Source organism: Marmota marmota, unplaced genomic scaffold, assembly GCF_001458135.2.
Source record: "Marmota marmota marmota unplaced genomic scaffold, marMar, whole genome shotgun sequence".
NCBI classification, from domain to species: domain Eukaryota; kingdom Metazoa; phylum Chordata; class Mammalia; order Rodentia; family Sciuridae; genus Marmota; species Marmota marmota.
The window spans coordinates 22,160,518-22,178,953 of NW_025999900.1; the positions used below are offsets into that span (position 1 = coordinate 22,160,518).

Genomic DNA, 18,436 nt, shown 5'->3' on the forward strand with positions numbered 1-18,436 from the left:
ATACACTAATGCCCCCTGCTCCAATACTATGACAAACATGGAAGGGAGTGAATTTACTTTCTAGGAAGTTGGAAAAGACTTAGCAGAAAAGATGTAATTGAACTGGTTTTGCTTTTTTGATGAATATCACAATACAAATAATGTCATTTATAGATTGCTTTTAATAAATACTGGCACTGCACTAGGCATTGCATATGATATTCAATTTCTTCCTCATGAGAACCCTTCCTGTGAAGGCAGAATTACTGAGTTTATCTGAGGAACTTTTACTTAAGTAAAAATTTCACATGTAATAAGTAGGAAAGTAGAGATTCAAAGCCAGGACTTTCAGACTTGACAACAAAGCCTGTTTTCTGTCCTCTACGGTGAACTGACTTTCACAAAATGAATAAGGTTCTCATTGGAGAGAAAGTAAAAGACTCTGAGCAAAGGGATCAACACATGCAAAGACATTTAATCTTGAAAAATGTACATCCCCTCTGAGCAATGAGTGTAGCACGGAGGGAGATGACCAGAGAAGGAGGAGATATGCAAAAGAAGGAGGGGATATATAACACACATTGTTCTAAAAGTGCTGCTTATATTGTTTCAGCTAATGCTTACAGTAATGTTATGTGACAGTTGTGTAACTATCCAAATTAACACAGCATTTAAAAATAAAATACCCAAGTTCAAATATACACATTTGTAATCCAAGGCAGGAGTTAATACTGCTGAAGATATAAGAACTTCATTTATTTTTACCATAATCATGTATTAGTTGTATGATAAAAATGTGGTTTAAAATGGGTCCTTGATTTAGGAGTTAGGAAACTATTTGTGATATTGAAAGAACAATTTTAGCATAAAAGTTAGCCAGAGTAATGAAAAGAAGAGGAATAAATGGGAATTAAAAAAATTAGAGATAGATTAGGTATTCAAAAAATTTGGTTGCAAAGGGAAAAGAGGAAATATGGACCTCTTTAGTTTAAATTTGAAATTTCCTGGAATATTACATATTTTCAAGGGAATGTCCAAAAAATGTATGCTAACAGTAGTAATTTTTGATTGTATGGAGAATACTTTCTTACAAAGTCAGTGACTGTCTCTCTCTCTCTCTCTCTCTCTCTCTCTCTCTCTCTCAGTGCGGGGGATCAAGCCCAAGGCCTCACATGTGCTAGGCAAGTATTATAACACTGAGCTCACATCCCCAGCCCCCAAAATCTTATTATAGTTTCTTTTTAGAGGATAACTTCCTTTTTAAACAATAAAGGACTGATGGCCACATTAACTGGGATGAAGATATACTTTGTTTAATTGATGCAAACTAAAATGAAGTACAATGAATTGAATATAAAAAGAAAAGTGTGATAATATTTCTCCTATGTCTTGTTGGAAATCAGAATAAAAGATTTAACATTTAACACTTGTGAATGACATGGCTGTTGTACTTAGACTTTGATCCATGGACAAAAAAAAGTTTTTCTTTCTGTGATTAAGTATGCAAAATAGGATGATATAATGAGTCCATTCAACAGTTATATTTATTACAATTCAAGTCTTATCTAAAATAATGTTCTACTTCTTGGTGTGCAAAAAGTTAATGATAATGATAGTTGATAGGTTCTAAAAAATAAAAAGTTAGCAAGATTTCCAAAGTTTTTTTGAAAACTGAATTGGTTTCTGGGACCTATTTCAAGGAATTTTAGTCATGGATAGATATTAAAAGATTATATGTAAAGAAAACTTTGAAATTTGTATTATTTATAGACTTTTAGCTAACAGAACTAAATCAGATCCTGATAGTCCAGTTACTAATTGCAATATATGATGAAGTGAGATCCATCTACACATCAGTGTTCTTAGACTGTTAGTGCACATTGTAAAAAACTAGATAGTTTCTGATCGAATATAAACCTAATCTTTAAATTTACAAAATATAATACTTATATAAATCAAAAGCTACAAGGTACATAGGTAGTAAATATTAATATGCATAATCCCTAAACTGTTTGAAAAATGGTCTTGACTACAGATTCACCTGACTTTGGGCTCTTTAATTGAAATATAACTTCAGAGATGTTAAGGAAGTAGTTGAAATGACTAATTTTCAAATAAGAAGTCACAGAAAGTAAGAAACCTTAAAGCAAGTAAGTATTACTTCATAGTATAAAACTGAAAAAAAGATTAAGGAAAAGGTATGTGTTAGAAATTGAAGGTGATTAGGTAAATGAATGATGTTATGTTGTTAACAACACACAAAGAAGGTGAAAATGACAAGTTTTATTACATTAAAGCTTCCTCAGAAAATTCTGCTACAACATTCAAGCCCCATAAATTAACAAGTGACTTCTTTGCTTGGTAAGTTGTTAACATTCTGCTAGCTGTCATAAAGACTGACTGATTATGCAGCTTTATTTAAATTTTAATAAAAAATGGAAAGATCATTCAAAATAAACAAATGTAATTATGCGCTGTGAATAGTAGCATTGAATACTTCAGAAGAACAACACAAGAAAATTAATCTCACTGTACTGGATTCACTGCATCTAGAGGTCTCAAATTGCAAGGTCACAGATGATCTCAACTCCAGCAGGATTATTGTGAAGCTAAATGAGTGCAGGTAGTAACTTGACTGCCTCTTCCTCTTACAAATAACTTTGCCTATCAACTTGGGAGGATGGAATGATTTCAATAATGTGGCCTCCACAAACTAATGTAGATCAGTTATCAAAAATAAATGTTTTGTCCTAAATAGTAACAACTATTGCCAAGCAAGTGACTTTTTGACCCTAAATATGTTTATGATACACAATGTGAAATAGTTCATTTGGTTCTACTTTTGACTTGAACTACTAATGGCATGAACAATAATTATATATTGCTTATTTTCAGAAGAAAGTGTTTTTATGTTTATAAAATAATGAAACAACATTTTACTTACTTCTGAACCTTTTCACTGGCCACTTGGGAGTCCTCTACCGCACGCTGAAGCTGTAATTCCATGTTTGCTCGCTCTGTCAGAGCTTGCTGCAGTTGGGTAGCAAGTTCCTCATTCTGTTGTTGAGTGATGGAAACAATGTTCTCTCTGATTTTTAAAGCTTCTTCATAAGTACTAAGTGTATGGTTAAATTGATCCTTCAGGTTTTCTTCTTGAGATAAAGATTTGTGTAAACTGAGAAAATACAAAAATAATTTAAATATAAGTAACATAGGCTAACTGATCAATGATCCATTTCCTTAACTCCACTTAGAATCTTTACTTCTCAAAATCAATACAGAAAAACATGCACAAATGAAAATAACTTTTATATCACTATATTATTGTGATATAAAATAATTAATAATTATTCTATAACTCTGCTTCTACGCTGAAAGCTACCCAGTAAATGATTATCTATGCTAGCAAAGCACACAGAAAGATGCTGGAAGATGTTAATTTAATTATATCAGTGTAAATATTACATTCAATTTTCTTTAAAAGGAATAGCAGAGAATTGGAAAATAAAGTATCTCTAGGTAAATAAAGGAATATAATAAGCTGACTGCAAAGAAGTGAGAAGTAGGAGAATGGGCATCAGTTTAGGGTATCAGGGTCTATTCTGCTAAGCACTTAATGAGAATGAATGAGGTTTGTGCAAATACTGATCAACCTTATACACAGAATTTTCTACTTGTCACAGTTGAGATATAAATGAAGGCACAGAAATAATATGTATTCAGATATATATTTTTATGATTAATGAATCTTGGGCCAAATACATTCACTCATTAAATCATCCAGAGGAATAGCATATAAATCAAGACTAAATGAATGCAGAAGAAAATGCAGATAAATAGAATCCTAAAATGCTAAAGGTCAAATCTTTGATATGTCATTACACCTACCACCTGAGGTTATTTTGAAATGGCACCAAGCACCTCACTCAATTAAATAAAGACATTTTGAAAATATAAATATTTAATAAGGGAAATTTAAAATCCACACAGGAGATGTTCTTTTTTTATTAAATAAAATCATTTCAGTATATGCATACAAAGGAACTGTCAATTGGAGACTTGAACTACAACAACCTAACTATATAATACAGGTTGATAATGTGAAAGAAGGCAATATAATTCTTAAATCTGCAAAAAGCTAGTCAGTGAACTTTAGCACTGGCTTAATATACAGTCTGATATTTAAAACTCTTCAAACTAAAGTGATTATAAATTTCTTCTTTTAAGTTACCCACGAGCCTTTATAGTGGTCTCAGTTTGGAGTAGGTGTCACACAGAAATAAAATGGACATGCAACCAGGACAGTTAGCATATCAAAAGAAATCATTTCGAGATTCAAATTAGTCCCGAAGAAGAGAGACTGTTGCTAAACTCTGGTCACTTGGCTAGTACATATAAAACTAGAATGATTTGCAGATGGACATGTGATTAGATCCTTTACTCTCAAGCTGTTAAAAAAAAAAAAAGCTACTCATCATTCACAATGCCTTGGGAACCTTTAAATTTTCACCAAAACTTTCTTAGACAGAAGCAATAGTTGGAATGATTTTTTTTTTCAAAAAGATAACTTAAAATTCTGCAATAGCATCTCATTGCACTCAGAAAAAAATTCTAAAAATAATAAATTACATATTTTTAACTCACTAAACCTGATAACACCTGTGTGAAGAGTCTCAATAATATTTCTAATTTCTTGATGAAAAAACTGAAACAAAGAAAGGCAAGCAATTGAATCAGCCCTAACCCTTCTAGCAAAGAAGAAAATGCAAAATAGGACAAACTCCTATTCATCTATTAAATTGCAGCATAAACACCACTTCCTCAGAAGCCACTGTGATTCTTCAAATCTAAATTTTGATATTTCCTCTTTGTTAGTTTCTCTTGGATCATACTCTTTTCCTCCTCAGAATTTGTAATAATTGTCAACTTTTTTTTTCAATTTCTTGTTGTGATATACTTCCCATTGCTAACATATTAATATTCCATTTATATAGGCTAAATTTATTTTATAGGAAGAATGCATTTCTTAAGAACTATAATAAATTAGGATGTTTATAATTCTAAGGACATTTCCCTATAGAAATAAAGGTAAAGTAGAAAGAATATGTTTCCAGTATATATAAATCTATAACAATTGAAGCACATTTTTGCTTTAGTGCTATTTTTCCCTCAGAGAGCTTTTCTTAAACTGACATTAGGGACCCACTGGTTAGCCTTATTCAGGAAGTCCTATAACATTTTCTTATAACATTTAATCTCTTTCCAAAGTTACTTATTTTCAGATGCATTTTTAAAAAATATTTATTTTTTTGGTGTAGATGGATACAACCCAATGCCTTTATTTTTATGTGGTGCTGAGGATCGAACTGCCCATGCTAGGAGAGCGCTCTAATGCTAAGTCACAATCCCAACCACCCCCCCATGCATTTTTTATCACAGCAATAGCATTCCAACTTACCAGCACTTAAATCATGTTGGAATATATTTTAAGTTATAGTAATAAAATGATAAAACAGCAGAAAAATCATTTAATTACTCTCAGAAGTTCAAAGCATGTCTAATAATTGGCTTATACAATATTCACAATATTTTTATTCATCACAAAATTTTTGGAGTAATATAAACAAAGTTTCAATTTTCACTTCCAGTTTTAAAATTATATGATCTCAATGAATTTAATATTTCTAATTTAGTACAGAAAGTGAGGCTTTAAAATACTTTTACTTTGTAATAGTTCATATTATTATAATTCATACCAATTAAGACTAAATCATCTACTGTGCTGCTCACTATAATAAATCCAAAGGAAGGTCAAGGTAGAAAATGCCCTCCAATGGACACTACTCCAGTAAGTAACATGTAACAGATTCCTTTCTGTAGTGGATTCTGTGTCAGTTTCAGTGTTTCTTAATTCTGAAACATGAATCTATTGTCTCATGTCTGTGGCTTTGATTAAAATCCTGTCCCCTGACTCTCTATACTGCTTTAGCTTCAAATATTGAGAAACTATCAGATTTATGACCTGCTTACATATTTTCCTTGTAAATATTTATGTTCTCCTCAACCTCACTGCTTACCTGGTTTTTGAACTCATTCTCAGTTTTTATGTCATGTCTCATGTGGTTTTAGCTTATTCTTGCACCTGATACTTTCCTATTAATATCAAGTTTTGCTACTTTTCCTGACTTCCTGTCTTGTCCCCTATGACCAAGTATTAATCAAGTCTTACATGATATCATTTTATTTACCATCCTAAAATTTATACATACTCTATTGCTTATATTTCATTTATTTAATAATATTTGCTCAATCAATGTGTATCCTATGTAAGCTATTTATTTTAATTGGATAGAAAATTTTAGATTAGAATTTAGAAGTGAGATCTCAGAAATGCAGACAAGTAGTTCTTAGCTGGCAGTACTTCCATCTATCAGAGAACATTTTCAATTGTTCCAATCACAGGGATACTACTACTATCATTTAGTGGGTGAAGGTTGGAGGGCCTGTTAAACATCCTCTAATGGAGAGGACACACTTTCACAACAAAGAATTACCCAGTCTAATATGTCAAGAATGCTGACCTTGGTATTGATGAAATGATGTTGGGTTGGATTTAGAAAATGTAGGTTTAAATTTCAGTCTTGTCATTCACTCTGTGTGACCTTAAGAAAATACTTTACTCCCTGAATATTAATTTCCTTTACTCTAAAACACTGAGAACAAACTCATGGAGTTCATATGAGAAAGAGATAAAGTGATCTATTATGTGGAAAAATATCTAGCACAATAACTGGGTAGGCATAGGCATTCGTACCTGTATAAGTTTTAAAAGAAGTGATTTGTATCTAGTTGACCTTGTACATAATCTTATACAACACTCAGACATTTTATAAATACTTTGCTGAAAAACAGTTGCCTGTTTCCACAGGTTTTTCATGAATTAAAAGAAGTAAACTAGTTTCTCAACCTTTATTCACTTACTGATAACATTCTTAAATCATTCTTTAAAAAAAGGGCAGGTTTGGCTTGTTTTACTGAATTAAATAAATAAAATCAAAGCAAGTATGAAAAGTAAAAGTATGTGCTCTCTTTACTGAGCACAGTGTTTGTTCTTACTTCCTAATTTACTGCATCAATTAATTTGCTAAGATCTTTTCAAGAAAATAATAGTTGACCTCCTTGCTTATTTTTGAGAAAATCAGCTTATGATGCAATAGGTTTAAATTCTGACTGATGTACAGAGAGAAGAAAATATATTCAGAATGGTTAAGAGTGTGAGTGAGGAGAATGATAAATCAGTCTAGTGATTCCATTGATTTGCTTCCTCTGCTATGGCAGTTGATTTAGTTCAAAGAGACAACTTGTTGAATTTCAGAGAGAATAACAATTTCTTTGTTATACAGTGAGACAACTTAAGTTTTTAAGAATTTTAAAGTAGATATGCTGGTCAACATGTTTATTACTATTTACTGAAAGACTTATGGATACTACATTTTGTGATATAAACTAGTAGTTACTAAATATTTGTTGAATTCATTGAACCGAAAAGAAAGGCAATGATTTATATAACTAATTGCAAGGATTCACTGAAAAATCTATTAAATTAAACTATTTTAAAATACTATTAAAACATACAACAGCACTTGGAATTGATGTAGATCCAGTTACAGATTACTGATTATCCAATAGTGGATTCTTGAATTGGGTGACCAGGAAGCAGAGTATTATGTTCAAAAAGCCATTTACATATCACCATATAGATGAATAGGGAACAGAGTCTATCATAAAATTTATCATGTAACAAATAACATTTTATGGGCATTACTAAAAATATAGAATAGCAGATATAACTGGAAACAAAAGAGGGAAACTTCTGCTTCTGAGAAGATGGAAAACACAGAATATATAATGAAGATGTGAAAGTTTTTAAACTGAAAACCACAATAACTGAAACAAAAAGCCCAGTGGATGGGCCTAACAAGAGAAATGAGAGGACAAAGAAAAGAATCACTGAACTGGAGGAGAGAACACAAAAAATGATCCAATATGAACGATATACACATAGACTGAAAAAAAAATCAGAGCTTCAGGAACTTATGAACTCATAATAAAAGCACTAACATTCATGTTCTCAAAGACAGAGAAGGGAAAATGAAAGAGGAAAGAACTGAAAAAGTACTTAAGAAATAATGACTGAAAGCTTTCCAAGGGATATAAACCTACAAGAGGTTGACAGACTCCAAATGGAGAAGATCCACATAAGTACATGAAGAGATACATTATAATTAAACTTCTGAAAGCTAAAAACAAAGACAAAATTTTGAAAGTACTCAATGAGTGGGCCCTTACATATAGGGGGGAACCAACTTAAATTAAAGAAGATTCTACTAAGATGCTACTGAGGACAGAAGAAAGTGGCACATTACTTTTCAAAGGTTGAAGGGAAAGAACTGTCAACCTATTATTCTTGGCCTTGAGAAATATGCTTCAAGAATAAGGCATAAATCAAGATATTCTTGGGGCTGGGGAGGTGGCTCAAGCAGTAGCGTGTTTGCCTGGCATGCGTGCTACCCGGGTTCAATCCTCAGCACCACATACAAACAACGATGTTGTGTCCGCTGAAAACTAAAAAATAAATATTAAAAAAATTCTCTCTCTCTCTCTCTCTCACTCTTTCTTAAAAAAAAAAAAAGATATTCTCAGATGAAGGAAAACCAGGAGCATTTGTACCAAGCAGATCTATCTTAAAAGAAGTAGAAGTAATCTGAACATAAAGGAAATGTTAAAAGAACAAATCTTGGAATTCTGTGAAGAAAGAAAGAAAACTATGTATAAAATATGGAGAAATACAATAGGTCTACTTGAATTTTAAAAATTATGTTTGATGATTGAAGGAAAATTATAACACTGTCTGATGTGGTTCTAAATGTATCTAGAAGATATATTTAAAACACATTATAAACAAGGAAGGATAAAGAAAATTAAAGAAGGTAAAGTTTCTATGTTCCACTGGAAATGATAAAGTAAAATGACATAAAAAACTGTAATAATATTTATATATAATGTAATATCTATGGCAACAATTTAAAAAGATATATAAAAGAGACACACAGAAAACACTGTACATACAGAAAAAGGAATTCCAAAATATGTTTAAGTAACCCACAGGAAGGCAGGAAAAACAGAAATAAAACAAACAAAAAAAAAACCAAACAAAAAAACAACAAAAGAGAAAAATTAATAAAAAACTTCAGAGTGAACCAACAGAAAACAATAAAATAGTAGACAAATACTAATCTAAATGTAAACAGTCTAAATACAACAATTAAATGAGATTAACATGTGGGGCACATGTGGGGCACCCGGGTGTATGCCTGTAAACCCAGTGGCCCTTGAGGCTGAGGTGGTAGGATTGCAAGTTCAAAGCCAGTCTCAGTAATTTAGTGAGGCCGTAAGCAATTTAGCAAGATCAAATCTCAAAATAAAAAAAAGAAAAACGGGCTAGGGATGTGGCTTAGTGGTTGAGTGCCCCTGGGTTCAATCCATGGTACCAAACCAAACCAAACTAAAAACAACAACAACAACAACAACAACAACAACAAACAAACCCCACAACTATATTCTGTGTATAAGAAATCTGTTACAAACATAATGTATATGAGTAGATTATAGGAAAGTAGGAGTGGCTATACTAATATTAGATAAACTGCAAAGCCAAGAAAGATATGAAGGAAGGGCATTATATTATGCTAAAAGAGACAATCCATTAAGAAGACACAGTAACTTTAAGTGTGTTTGCACCAAATAACAGAACTGAAGATCAGAGGAGTAAAAACTGATAGAATATACAAATATAATTGAAGATTTCAATACCTCTCAACTAGGAAAAACAAAAAAATCCCCAAATACCAAAAGATACTGAACAACTCAACACCACCATCAAACACTAACTAGCATTCAATCAGTATTCACAAATATTCCAAACAACAGCAGAACACACATTATTTTCCAATGCCCTCAGTATACATACCAAGATAGGTTATATCCTGGACCATAAACAAACTTCAATCAACTCCAAAGAACTGAAATCATTCTCTGATGACAATATAATAAAATCAGAGCTCAATAACAGAAAGTTAATGTTGCTCTAGGTATTACACTAACAGAAAAATCACCAAACACATGGAACAGGACAACACATTTCTAAATAATCCACGAGTGAAGAAGACTTATAAAAAGAATTTAAAAAAAATACACAGAAGTGAATGACAATGAAAATACAATATACAGAAATTTGTAGGATATAGCTAATGCAGTGCTGAGAAATTTATAGTACTAAATGTATATATTAGTAAAACAGGAAATGTATCAAATCAATATTCTAAGCTTCTACCTCAAGAACCTTTCAATGAAATAGCTAAATAACTATAGAGCAAGAGTGAAGAAAATAATAAAGAGCAGATAGATGCACAAAAGAACAACAAGAAGAAACATATTACCAATAATTTATTTCCAGAAATAAATAAGAAATATCCCTAACAATTTTATAGACATAAAAAAGATAAGGGATTGCTCACACTACATAAATACGTAAACTTAGAAGAAATAAACCATTTCTTTAAAATATACTGGGATGGACTCAAACTAAAAAGTTTCTTCTCAGCAAAAGAAACAATCTGTGAGGTGAATAGAGAGCCTACATCTTGGGAGCAAATCTTTACCCCTCATACATCAGATAGAGCACTAATCACTAGGGTATATAAAGAACTAAAAAAAAATAGACACCAAAAAAACAAATAACCCAATCAATAAATGGGCCAAGGACTTGAAGAGACACTTCTCAGAAGATGATGTACAATCAATCAACAAACACATGAAAAAATGTTCATTATCACTAGCAATTAGAGAAATACAAATCAAAACCACTCTAAGATTTCATCTCACTCCAGTCAGAATGGCAGCTATTATGCATATAAACAACAATAAGTGTTGGTGAGGATGTGGGGAAAAAGGTACACTCATACAGTGCTGGTGGGACTAAAAATTGATGCAGCTAATATGGAAAGCAGTATGGAGATTTCTTAGAAAATTGGAAATGGAACCACCTTTTGACTCAGCAATCCCTCTCCTTGGTCTATACCCAAAGGACTTAACAATAGCGTACTACAAGGACACAGACACATCAATGTTTATAGCAGACAATTTACAATAGCTAAATTGTGGAGCCAACCTAGATCCCTTCAACAGTTGAATGGATAAAAAAAATGTGGCATATATACACAATGGAATATTACTCAGCAATAAAAAGAAAAAAATCATGGCATTTGCAGGCAAATGGATGGAATTAGAGAAGACAATGCTAAGTGAATTTAGCCAATCCCCAAATACCAAATGCTGAATGTTTTCTTTGATATAAAGAAGCTGATTCATAGTGGGATAGGGAGGGGAGCATGGGAGGAGGAATAGACGAACTCTAAATAGGACAGAGAGGTGGGAGGGGAAGAGAGGGTGCATGGGGTACCTAATGATGGTTGAATGTGATGATCATTCTTACCCAAAGTACATGTATGAGGACACGAATTGGTGTGAGTATACTGTGTATATAACCAGAGATATGAAAAATTGAGCTCTATATATGTAATAAATGTTGTAATGCATTCTGCTATATATATATATATATATATATATATATATATATATATATATATATATATAAAATGAAACCTTTGATGCATCTGAAGAAACATGTTTCAAATAGATCATTTGATTAAAGATCATTTCCTAAAATCTTAGAGCAGCAAAGGTGTTCTCTTAAACCCTTCCACACAGGGTTCTTATTGTTGCTGTAGAGTTATTATGCTACTTCTTAATTAGGACAAATTAAAGAATTGGCTTGTCCCCCCTCCAAATAAATAAATTAATTAAATAACCTTAAAAATATACTAATATTACTTTTGTGGAGTTACTTTTATTTGTGTGAGGACATTTAGATCTACTTTCTTAGGAATTTTCGAGTGTGTAATACAATACTGTTAACTATAGTTGCCATGCTATATGATAGATATCCAGAATTTTTTAATCCTGAATGTCTAAAACTGTGTATCCTTTGACTAACATTTCTCCATTTCCCTCAGCTATCCACCATTTGACTAACATTTCTCCATTTCCTATCCACCATTCTACTCTCTGCTTCTGAGTTCATTTCTTTTTAGATTCCACATATGAGATCACAGCATTTGTCTTTTTGTGTCTAGTTTATTTCACCTAGCATAATGTCTCCTGGGATCCCATGTTTGTTATCAATGAGACTTCCTTTTTTAAGAGGCTGATTAATATTCCATTGTGTATGCATAACACATTTTCTTTATTTGCCCAGTGATAGGCATTTGGGTTACTTCCATTGTTTGGTTACTGCAAATAATACTGCAATGAACATGGTAGCGCAGGTATCTTGTCAACATACTTATTTAATTTCCTTTGAATACATATGCAGAAGTTGGACTTTTGAATCTTGTGATAGTTTTATTTTCAATTTTTTTTGAGGAACCTCCATACTGTCCTCCTTGATGACCACACTAATTTAATTCCCACCAAATAAGGGTTTCCTTTCTCCACATACTCACCAACATTTGTTATCTTTTTTCTTGTCTTTTGGTAATAGCCATCTTAACCATCCTTTGATAGAATTCTAGATGACATTTAAAGAATATTTCATTTAACAACAAACAGTAGAGTACACATTCTTCTCATGCTGAAGCATTCACCAGGATATGTCACATTATGGGCCATAAACAATATTAAAGGAGTAGAAATCATAAAGATACACTCTCAAACTACTGTGAAAAATCCAAATGTACTTGGAGATTAAACAATGTACTTACAAATTATATACGGGTCAAACATGAAGTTTCAAGAGAAAGTAAAATATATTTTGAACTAAGTGAAAATATAAACATAACTTATCAAATTTGCGGGATGAAGCAAAAGAAACACTTAGAGGGAAATTTATAGAACTGAATGCAAATATTAGAAAAGAAGAAAGATTTAAAATAACATGCTTCAACCTTAGGAAGCTAGACAAACAAGAGCAACATAAACCTAAAGCAAGCTAATAAAAAGAAATAATAAAATTTAGAGCCGAAACCAATAAAATTGAAAACCAGAAATCAACAGACAAAAACAATAAAATCAGAAGCCAGTGTTTTGAAAAGATCTATGTATTAATTTCTTAGGCCACTTTAACAAATTTCCACAACCTGGTGGCTTAAAACAACAGAAATTTATTTTCTCAAGTGTAGTTAGAAGTCTGAAATCAAGGAGTTGGCAGGGTCACTCCAGGGGAAATTCCTTCCTTTGCCTCTTCAGCCTCTGGTGACTGTTGGCATTTCCTCACTCCAATTCTTTCTATCACTCAGGTCTTTGGTTTCAAGTTCACATGGCTTTCTCCTACCTCTGCCTGTTTCAAAACTCCCTCCTCCCTCTCTTATTAGGACACATATAATTATATGTAGGAGAATCTGGAATAAGCCCCTTCTTTCAAGTTCCTTAACTTAATCATATCTTTGATCACATAATTTAACACTTAATGTGGATATCTTCTCCGGCCACTTTTCAGTGTACCATATTCAATACAACTGAGAAACTTCCATCTAGGCTAACCAAGAAAAAAAGGGAGAAGAAAAAAATTACAAAGTGGAAGTGAAAAAGGGTTCATCAATACTGAGACCATAAATATTAAAGGGAAAATAAAATAATGTTTTCACAACTATGCTCACAAATTCAATGCCTCAGATGAAATGGACGGATTCCTTGCAAGACACAAACTATCAAAAACCCACAAAAGAAATAGTCAGAAAAAGCCTTCATTTATTAAAGAAATTGATTCAAGAGTCAATAACATCCCCCAAACAAAATCCCCTTAAAATGAATAAACAACAACAATAAAAACAGAAACAAAGAAAGAATCAGGCTCAAACGGTTTCAGGCGTGAATTCAACCAAATAGTTAAGGAATAAATGATATTAATTCTCTATAATTGGGCTGGGGATGTGGCTCAAGCAGTAGCGCGCTTGCCTGGCATGTGTGCGGCCCAGGTTCGATCCTCAGCACCACGCACAAACAAAGATGTTGTGTCCGCCGAAAACTAAAAAATAAATATTAAAATTCTCTCTCTCTCTCTCTCAAAAAAATAAAAAATAAAAAAGCCCTTTATTTAAAAAAAAATTCTCTATAATTGCCTTCAGAAAATAGAAGCAGTGGAAACACTTCCTAACTCAATTAATGAGGACAGCATAACCCCAACAACCAAACCAGACAAAGATATTACAAGAAAGGAAAACATACCAAAAAATTCTTAGAACTTGACAACAAGAAAATAACAAAAGATGTGAATAGACATTTTAGCAAAAAAGATATATAGGCAGCAAGTAGGCACATGAAAAGATTCTTAACATAATATGTCATCAGGGAAGTGCCAATTAAGAAAGCAATGAGTTATCACCACACACCTGAAGAAGGACTAAAATCCAAAAACCTTACAATAACAATTGCTAGTGAAGATATAGGACAAGAGAAATGAACATTCATTGCTAGTGGGAGTGTAAAATGGTACAACCACATTGGAAAGCAGTCGCAGTTTATCAATGTATGATCCAGTAATCATGCTCCTACGTATTTACCTAATATAGTTGAAAACATATCCACAAAAAATCCTGCTCATGAATGTTTACTGTTGCTTTATTAATAATTTTTCAAAACTGGAACTAAACAATGTCTTTTAATAGGTAAATGAATAAACAAACCATGGATAATTAATACAACAGAATATATTTCGTGATACAAAATCAGTTATCAAGCCATGAACATACATGGAAGAATCTTAAGTGCTTATTACTTAGTGAAAGTAGCCAGTGTGAAAAGACTACATACTGCATGGTTTCAACTCTATGACATGTGGAAAACTATACAGACAGTCAAAAAATCAATAAATAGTTGCTAGAGGAAAGGAAGGAGGAATAAAAAAATACAGCACTCTGGTTCTTTAGTGTGGTGGAACAATTCCATATAATACTGTAGTGGAAGGGATGATGTTATACATTTTTCAAAACTCATAGAACTGTACAAAATAATGAGTGAACATCAATGTTAACTGTGGGCTTTTGTTAATGATAATTTATCAATATGGTTTCATTAATTTTAGCAAATGTACCATACCAATAATAGATGTTAATGATAAGGGAAATTGGGGAGGGAGGACAGCTTATGTGAGAACTCGGTGCTACTTCAACTTTACTGTAAACTATTCTAATAAATAAACTCTATAAATAGAATCCCAGCTCTGCCCTACCACAGGGAGTGGGAGAGACTAATCAATTTCATTAGCAATCAAACCTGACGAAGCATAAAGAAACAGTTGAATATGGTCAGTATAGGGTCCACATTACTGACCACACTAGAATTCAGTTATGTCTGTACTTAATTCGTAAGTGTTTAATTGAAGCACTTTCAAGGAGGAATTATCAAAATGGCAAATACGCTGTAAAACTTATTATGGTTTATAAAAAAATGATTAGAGAACCATATGGACAGGACGTGAGAAAAATTAGAGAACTATTATAAATATCTTTAAGTATTTGAAGCAGTTTATTGTGTTCTGTGTTACTTCAGAGAGTAATAAATTCCAGCTTGGTTTGGGCCTCACTGATTAGAATTGTATAATTCTAATGTACAATACAATACTGATGCCTTAAAAAATAAGATGTTTTGGACTATAAATTGAAATGTGAAGTATATAGGGTTCAGTTGGCATACACATATTATGAGCACATTTTGTTTTATAGTACTTAGAACTGGGTGGCTGTATTGTGATGTCTCAGGTTACAGAAAAGGACTACCATGTGTTGGTCAGGCTAGAGATAGAGCAGTGGCTACACATATTCCAAATTATTACAAATGTTATAAGGATTTGTCAAATGATCACAATTGAGGTTTGAAGATAAAAATAGGTATTAATGAGAAGGTGGTTGGAGGAAGAATTTTAGGTATAGACAAGTGTGTACAAAGGCCTTAAAGGAAAGAAAGTCTGAAGAATGGATGAAGCACAGGTAGGCTTATGTTAAGGAACCTTTGAAAATTGTTGGGACTAAGTCACATAGAGTCTTTTTGGAACATGAGATGAATTTTGGTCTTTAGCTAAGATAAATGAGAAACCACTGAAAGAATTTAAATTCCCCAATGATGCCAGTGATGCTGCTAAACATAAAATATACTTTTCAATCACTATCTACTTGACTTATCTGGAGCCAATTATTTCTGAAAATATCTCCTTTCCTTGGCAATACTTTCTGGGTTTCTACTTTTTTAAAAAAATATTTTTTTTAGTTGTCAATGGACCTTTATTTCACTTATTTGTATGCAATGCTGAGAATCAAACCCCATGCCTCACACATGCTAGGCAAGCGCTCTACCACTGAACTACAAACCCAGCCCTCCTCTGCTTAGTGTTCTTGGTGTTTCTCAATCTCCTCTGGTGGCTTCTTTTTCCTTTATTCAACTTTCACCTGTTGTGTCTTCTCTTTCTCCGCATTCTCCCTTGATTTCAATGCCCTCTCATGGCTTCACTTAATCATCTATATACATAATTTTTCTATAGCTCAGATATCTGTCCTGGGTACCAGATCTACATACCCACCTTGTGGACATCTCCAATTGACCATTCTGCAAATGCACACAACTCAATGTCTGAAACTGAATTCATGAGCTCATTTTTTACTCCTTCCCAATTTGGCTTTTTTCTTCCTCCCCTTTTCCCTGGACACCACTCAGTTGTCCAAGTCCTAAATGTAAACAGCGAGCTCCATCTCTATCTCTTACCTCACAATCTAATCACTTCTGCGATTTACTAATAAGTCTCCCTTGCATCTTTTAATATCTCTTCAGATCTATTATTATATCTTATTTAGAATGTCTTCTATTATTTTCTTTAATGGATTATTGCAATAGTATTCTTACTTATTCCTTTCCCTTAGTAAGCTTTCTAAAGCATAGATATTATTACTCCTTAGATTGAAACTCTTTAATGACCCTACATTTTTTTTCTAGAATAATGTCCAAATTCCTTAAACATCATTTATGAAGTTCTTTTCTTTCCAGCTCATTTCTCATCATTCACCTATTTGTCCCTAAACTACAGTCAGGACAGATAACTTTCACATCCTCTAGAACACTGACCCTATTCCCCTTTACTTAAGTCCCTCCTACTCATCCTTTTACATGAGTTTCTTCAGAAATAAAACTTGATGTCCAGTTTGGTGATTCTCTCATTTGCTTTCACATTGAATAGAGAGTAAACACCAGGAAAAAACTTTTTAACCATGTGACCTTTATCTAATACCTAGAAAGCAGTTAAATATTTGTGAAATGGAAGAATTAATTATTGGTTCCTTATAGCTGGTCAGGTAGTTCTTAATTGTTATGTTTGACTGGCTGACAATAATCTTTGTGATTTATATGTGCCCCGCAGAACACAAACTATGGATATTCAGTGACTAAGATGGATTACAGATTGGTTGCTTTGTAAATACTGAGAGTAATAAAAAGGCTAAGATTTAAAAAGGAAATGAAATAAAAAGTAAGCATACAAACTTCCATGAATTACTCTATCCTATAGGTAGATTTTAAATGGACTCTTGTGACTATAGATTTTGGATTTCAGTAGTTTTCCTGGAATACTGGAAACAAGTGCTACTGGAGGCCCCACCTTGTGGCTGAATGAACATTCGCTTATTGTGAAATAACTTTTTGAAAGGGGTCGTTCATTCACTAGATATTTATTGAGCAACTGAGTGTACATGCACGTCCCATATACAAAGTACAAAGTGAGTGCTTGGGGATACGATAGTAACCAAAGTACATAAAAATCTCTAATCTATTATATAAAGTTTTTGCTGTTTTATTTCCCCCCCTACGGATCAAATCCAGGGCCTTGTGCATGCTAAGCATGTGGTGTACTCCTGAGCCTCACCCCCACCTCCAATCTTATAGAGGTTTTATTCACCATTTTATCTAGTGCCTGGAAGAATGCTTATTAAATATCTGTGAATTAACCAAATAATATTTAAGACATATTCATTCTGATCTTTATCTCTTGATGGCCTTCCATTCTCCATGTGGTATTGTATGGCAGATCCCATAGATAAGGAAGGAGGGCTGAGACAGACTCTCCTGAAGTTGGCCTCTATTTTTTATTTTCCTTTAGTTTTTCTGATTTAAAACTCAATTCACAATAAAGCATGAGTATAAAAATCAGTATAATCACCAAAATATTAGCCAGTGAATTTAAAGCAGATCTTTTTATAGTAAAGAGTTATGGGAGTTGTAAGAAACTTTATCTTTTATCCTAATTGTCAATGATTTTGCCTGTGGTAATTACAAAGAAATTCATGCACACCAGGATGGT

General features: G+C 32.7%; 1 protein-coding gene and 1 long non-coding RNA gene across 9 annotated transcripts in view; one reads left to right on the forward strand and one right to left on the reverse strand.

Moving 5' to 3' along the window:
- Positions 1-18,436, forward strand: part of LOC125615244 — an 82,440-nt gene that overhangs the window by 58,950 nt on the left and 5,054 nt on the right. The window lies entirely within an intron of this gene.
- Positions 1-18,436, reverse strand: part of Mipol1 (mirror-image polydactyly 1) — a 326,985-nt gene that overhangs the window by 43,105 nt on the left and 265,444 nt on the right. For 7 of the 8 annotated variants that reach the window (XM_048798667.1, XM_048798663.1, XM_048798660.1 and 4 more), the window contains one exon: positions 2,924-3,154. In XM_048798667.1, coding sequence (XP_048654624.1) covers positions 2,924-3,154 — 231 coding nt within the window. Of the gene's footprint in view, positions 1-2,919; positions 3,155-18,436 lie in introns of those variants that run through there. The other variant, XM_048798665.1, reaches the window with a different exon arrangement.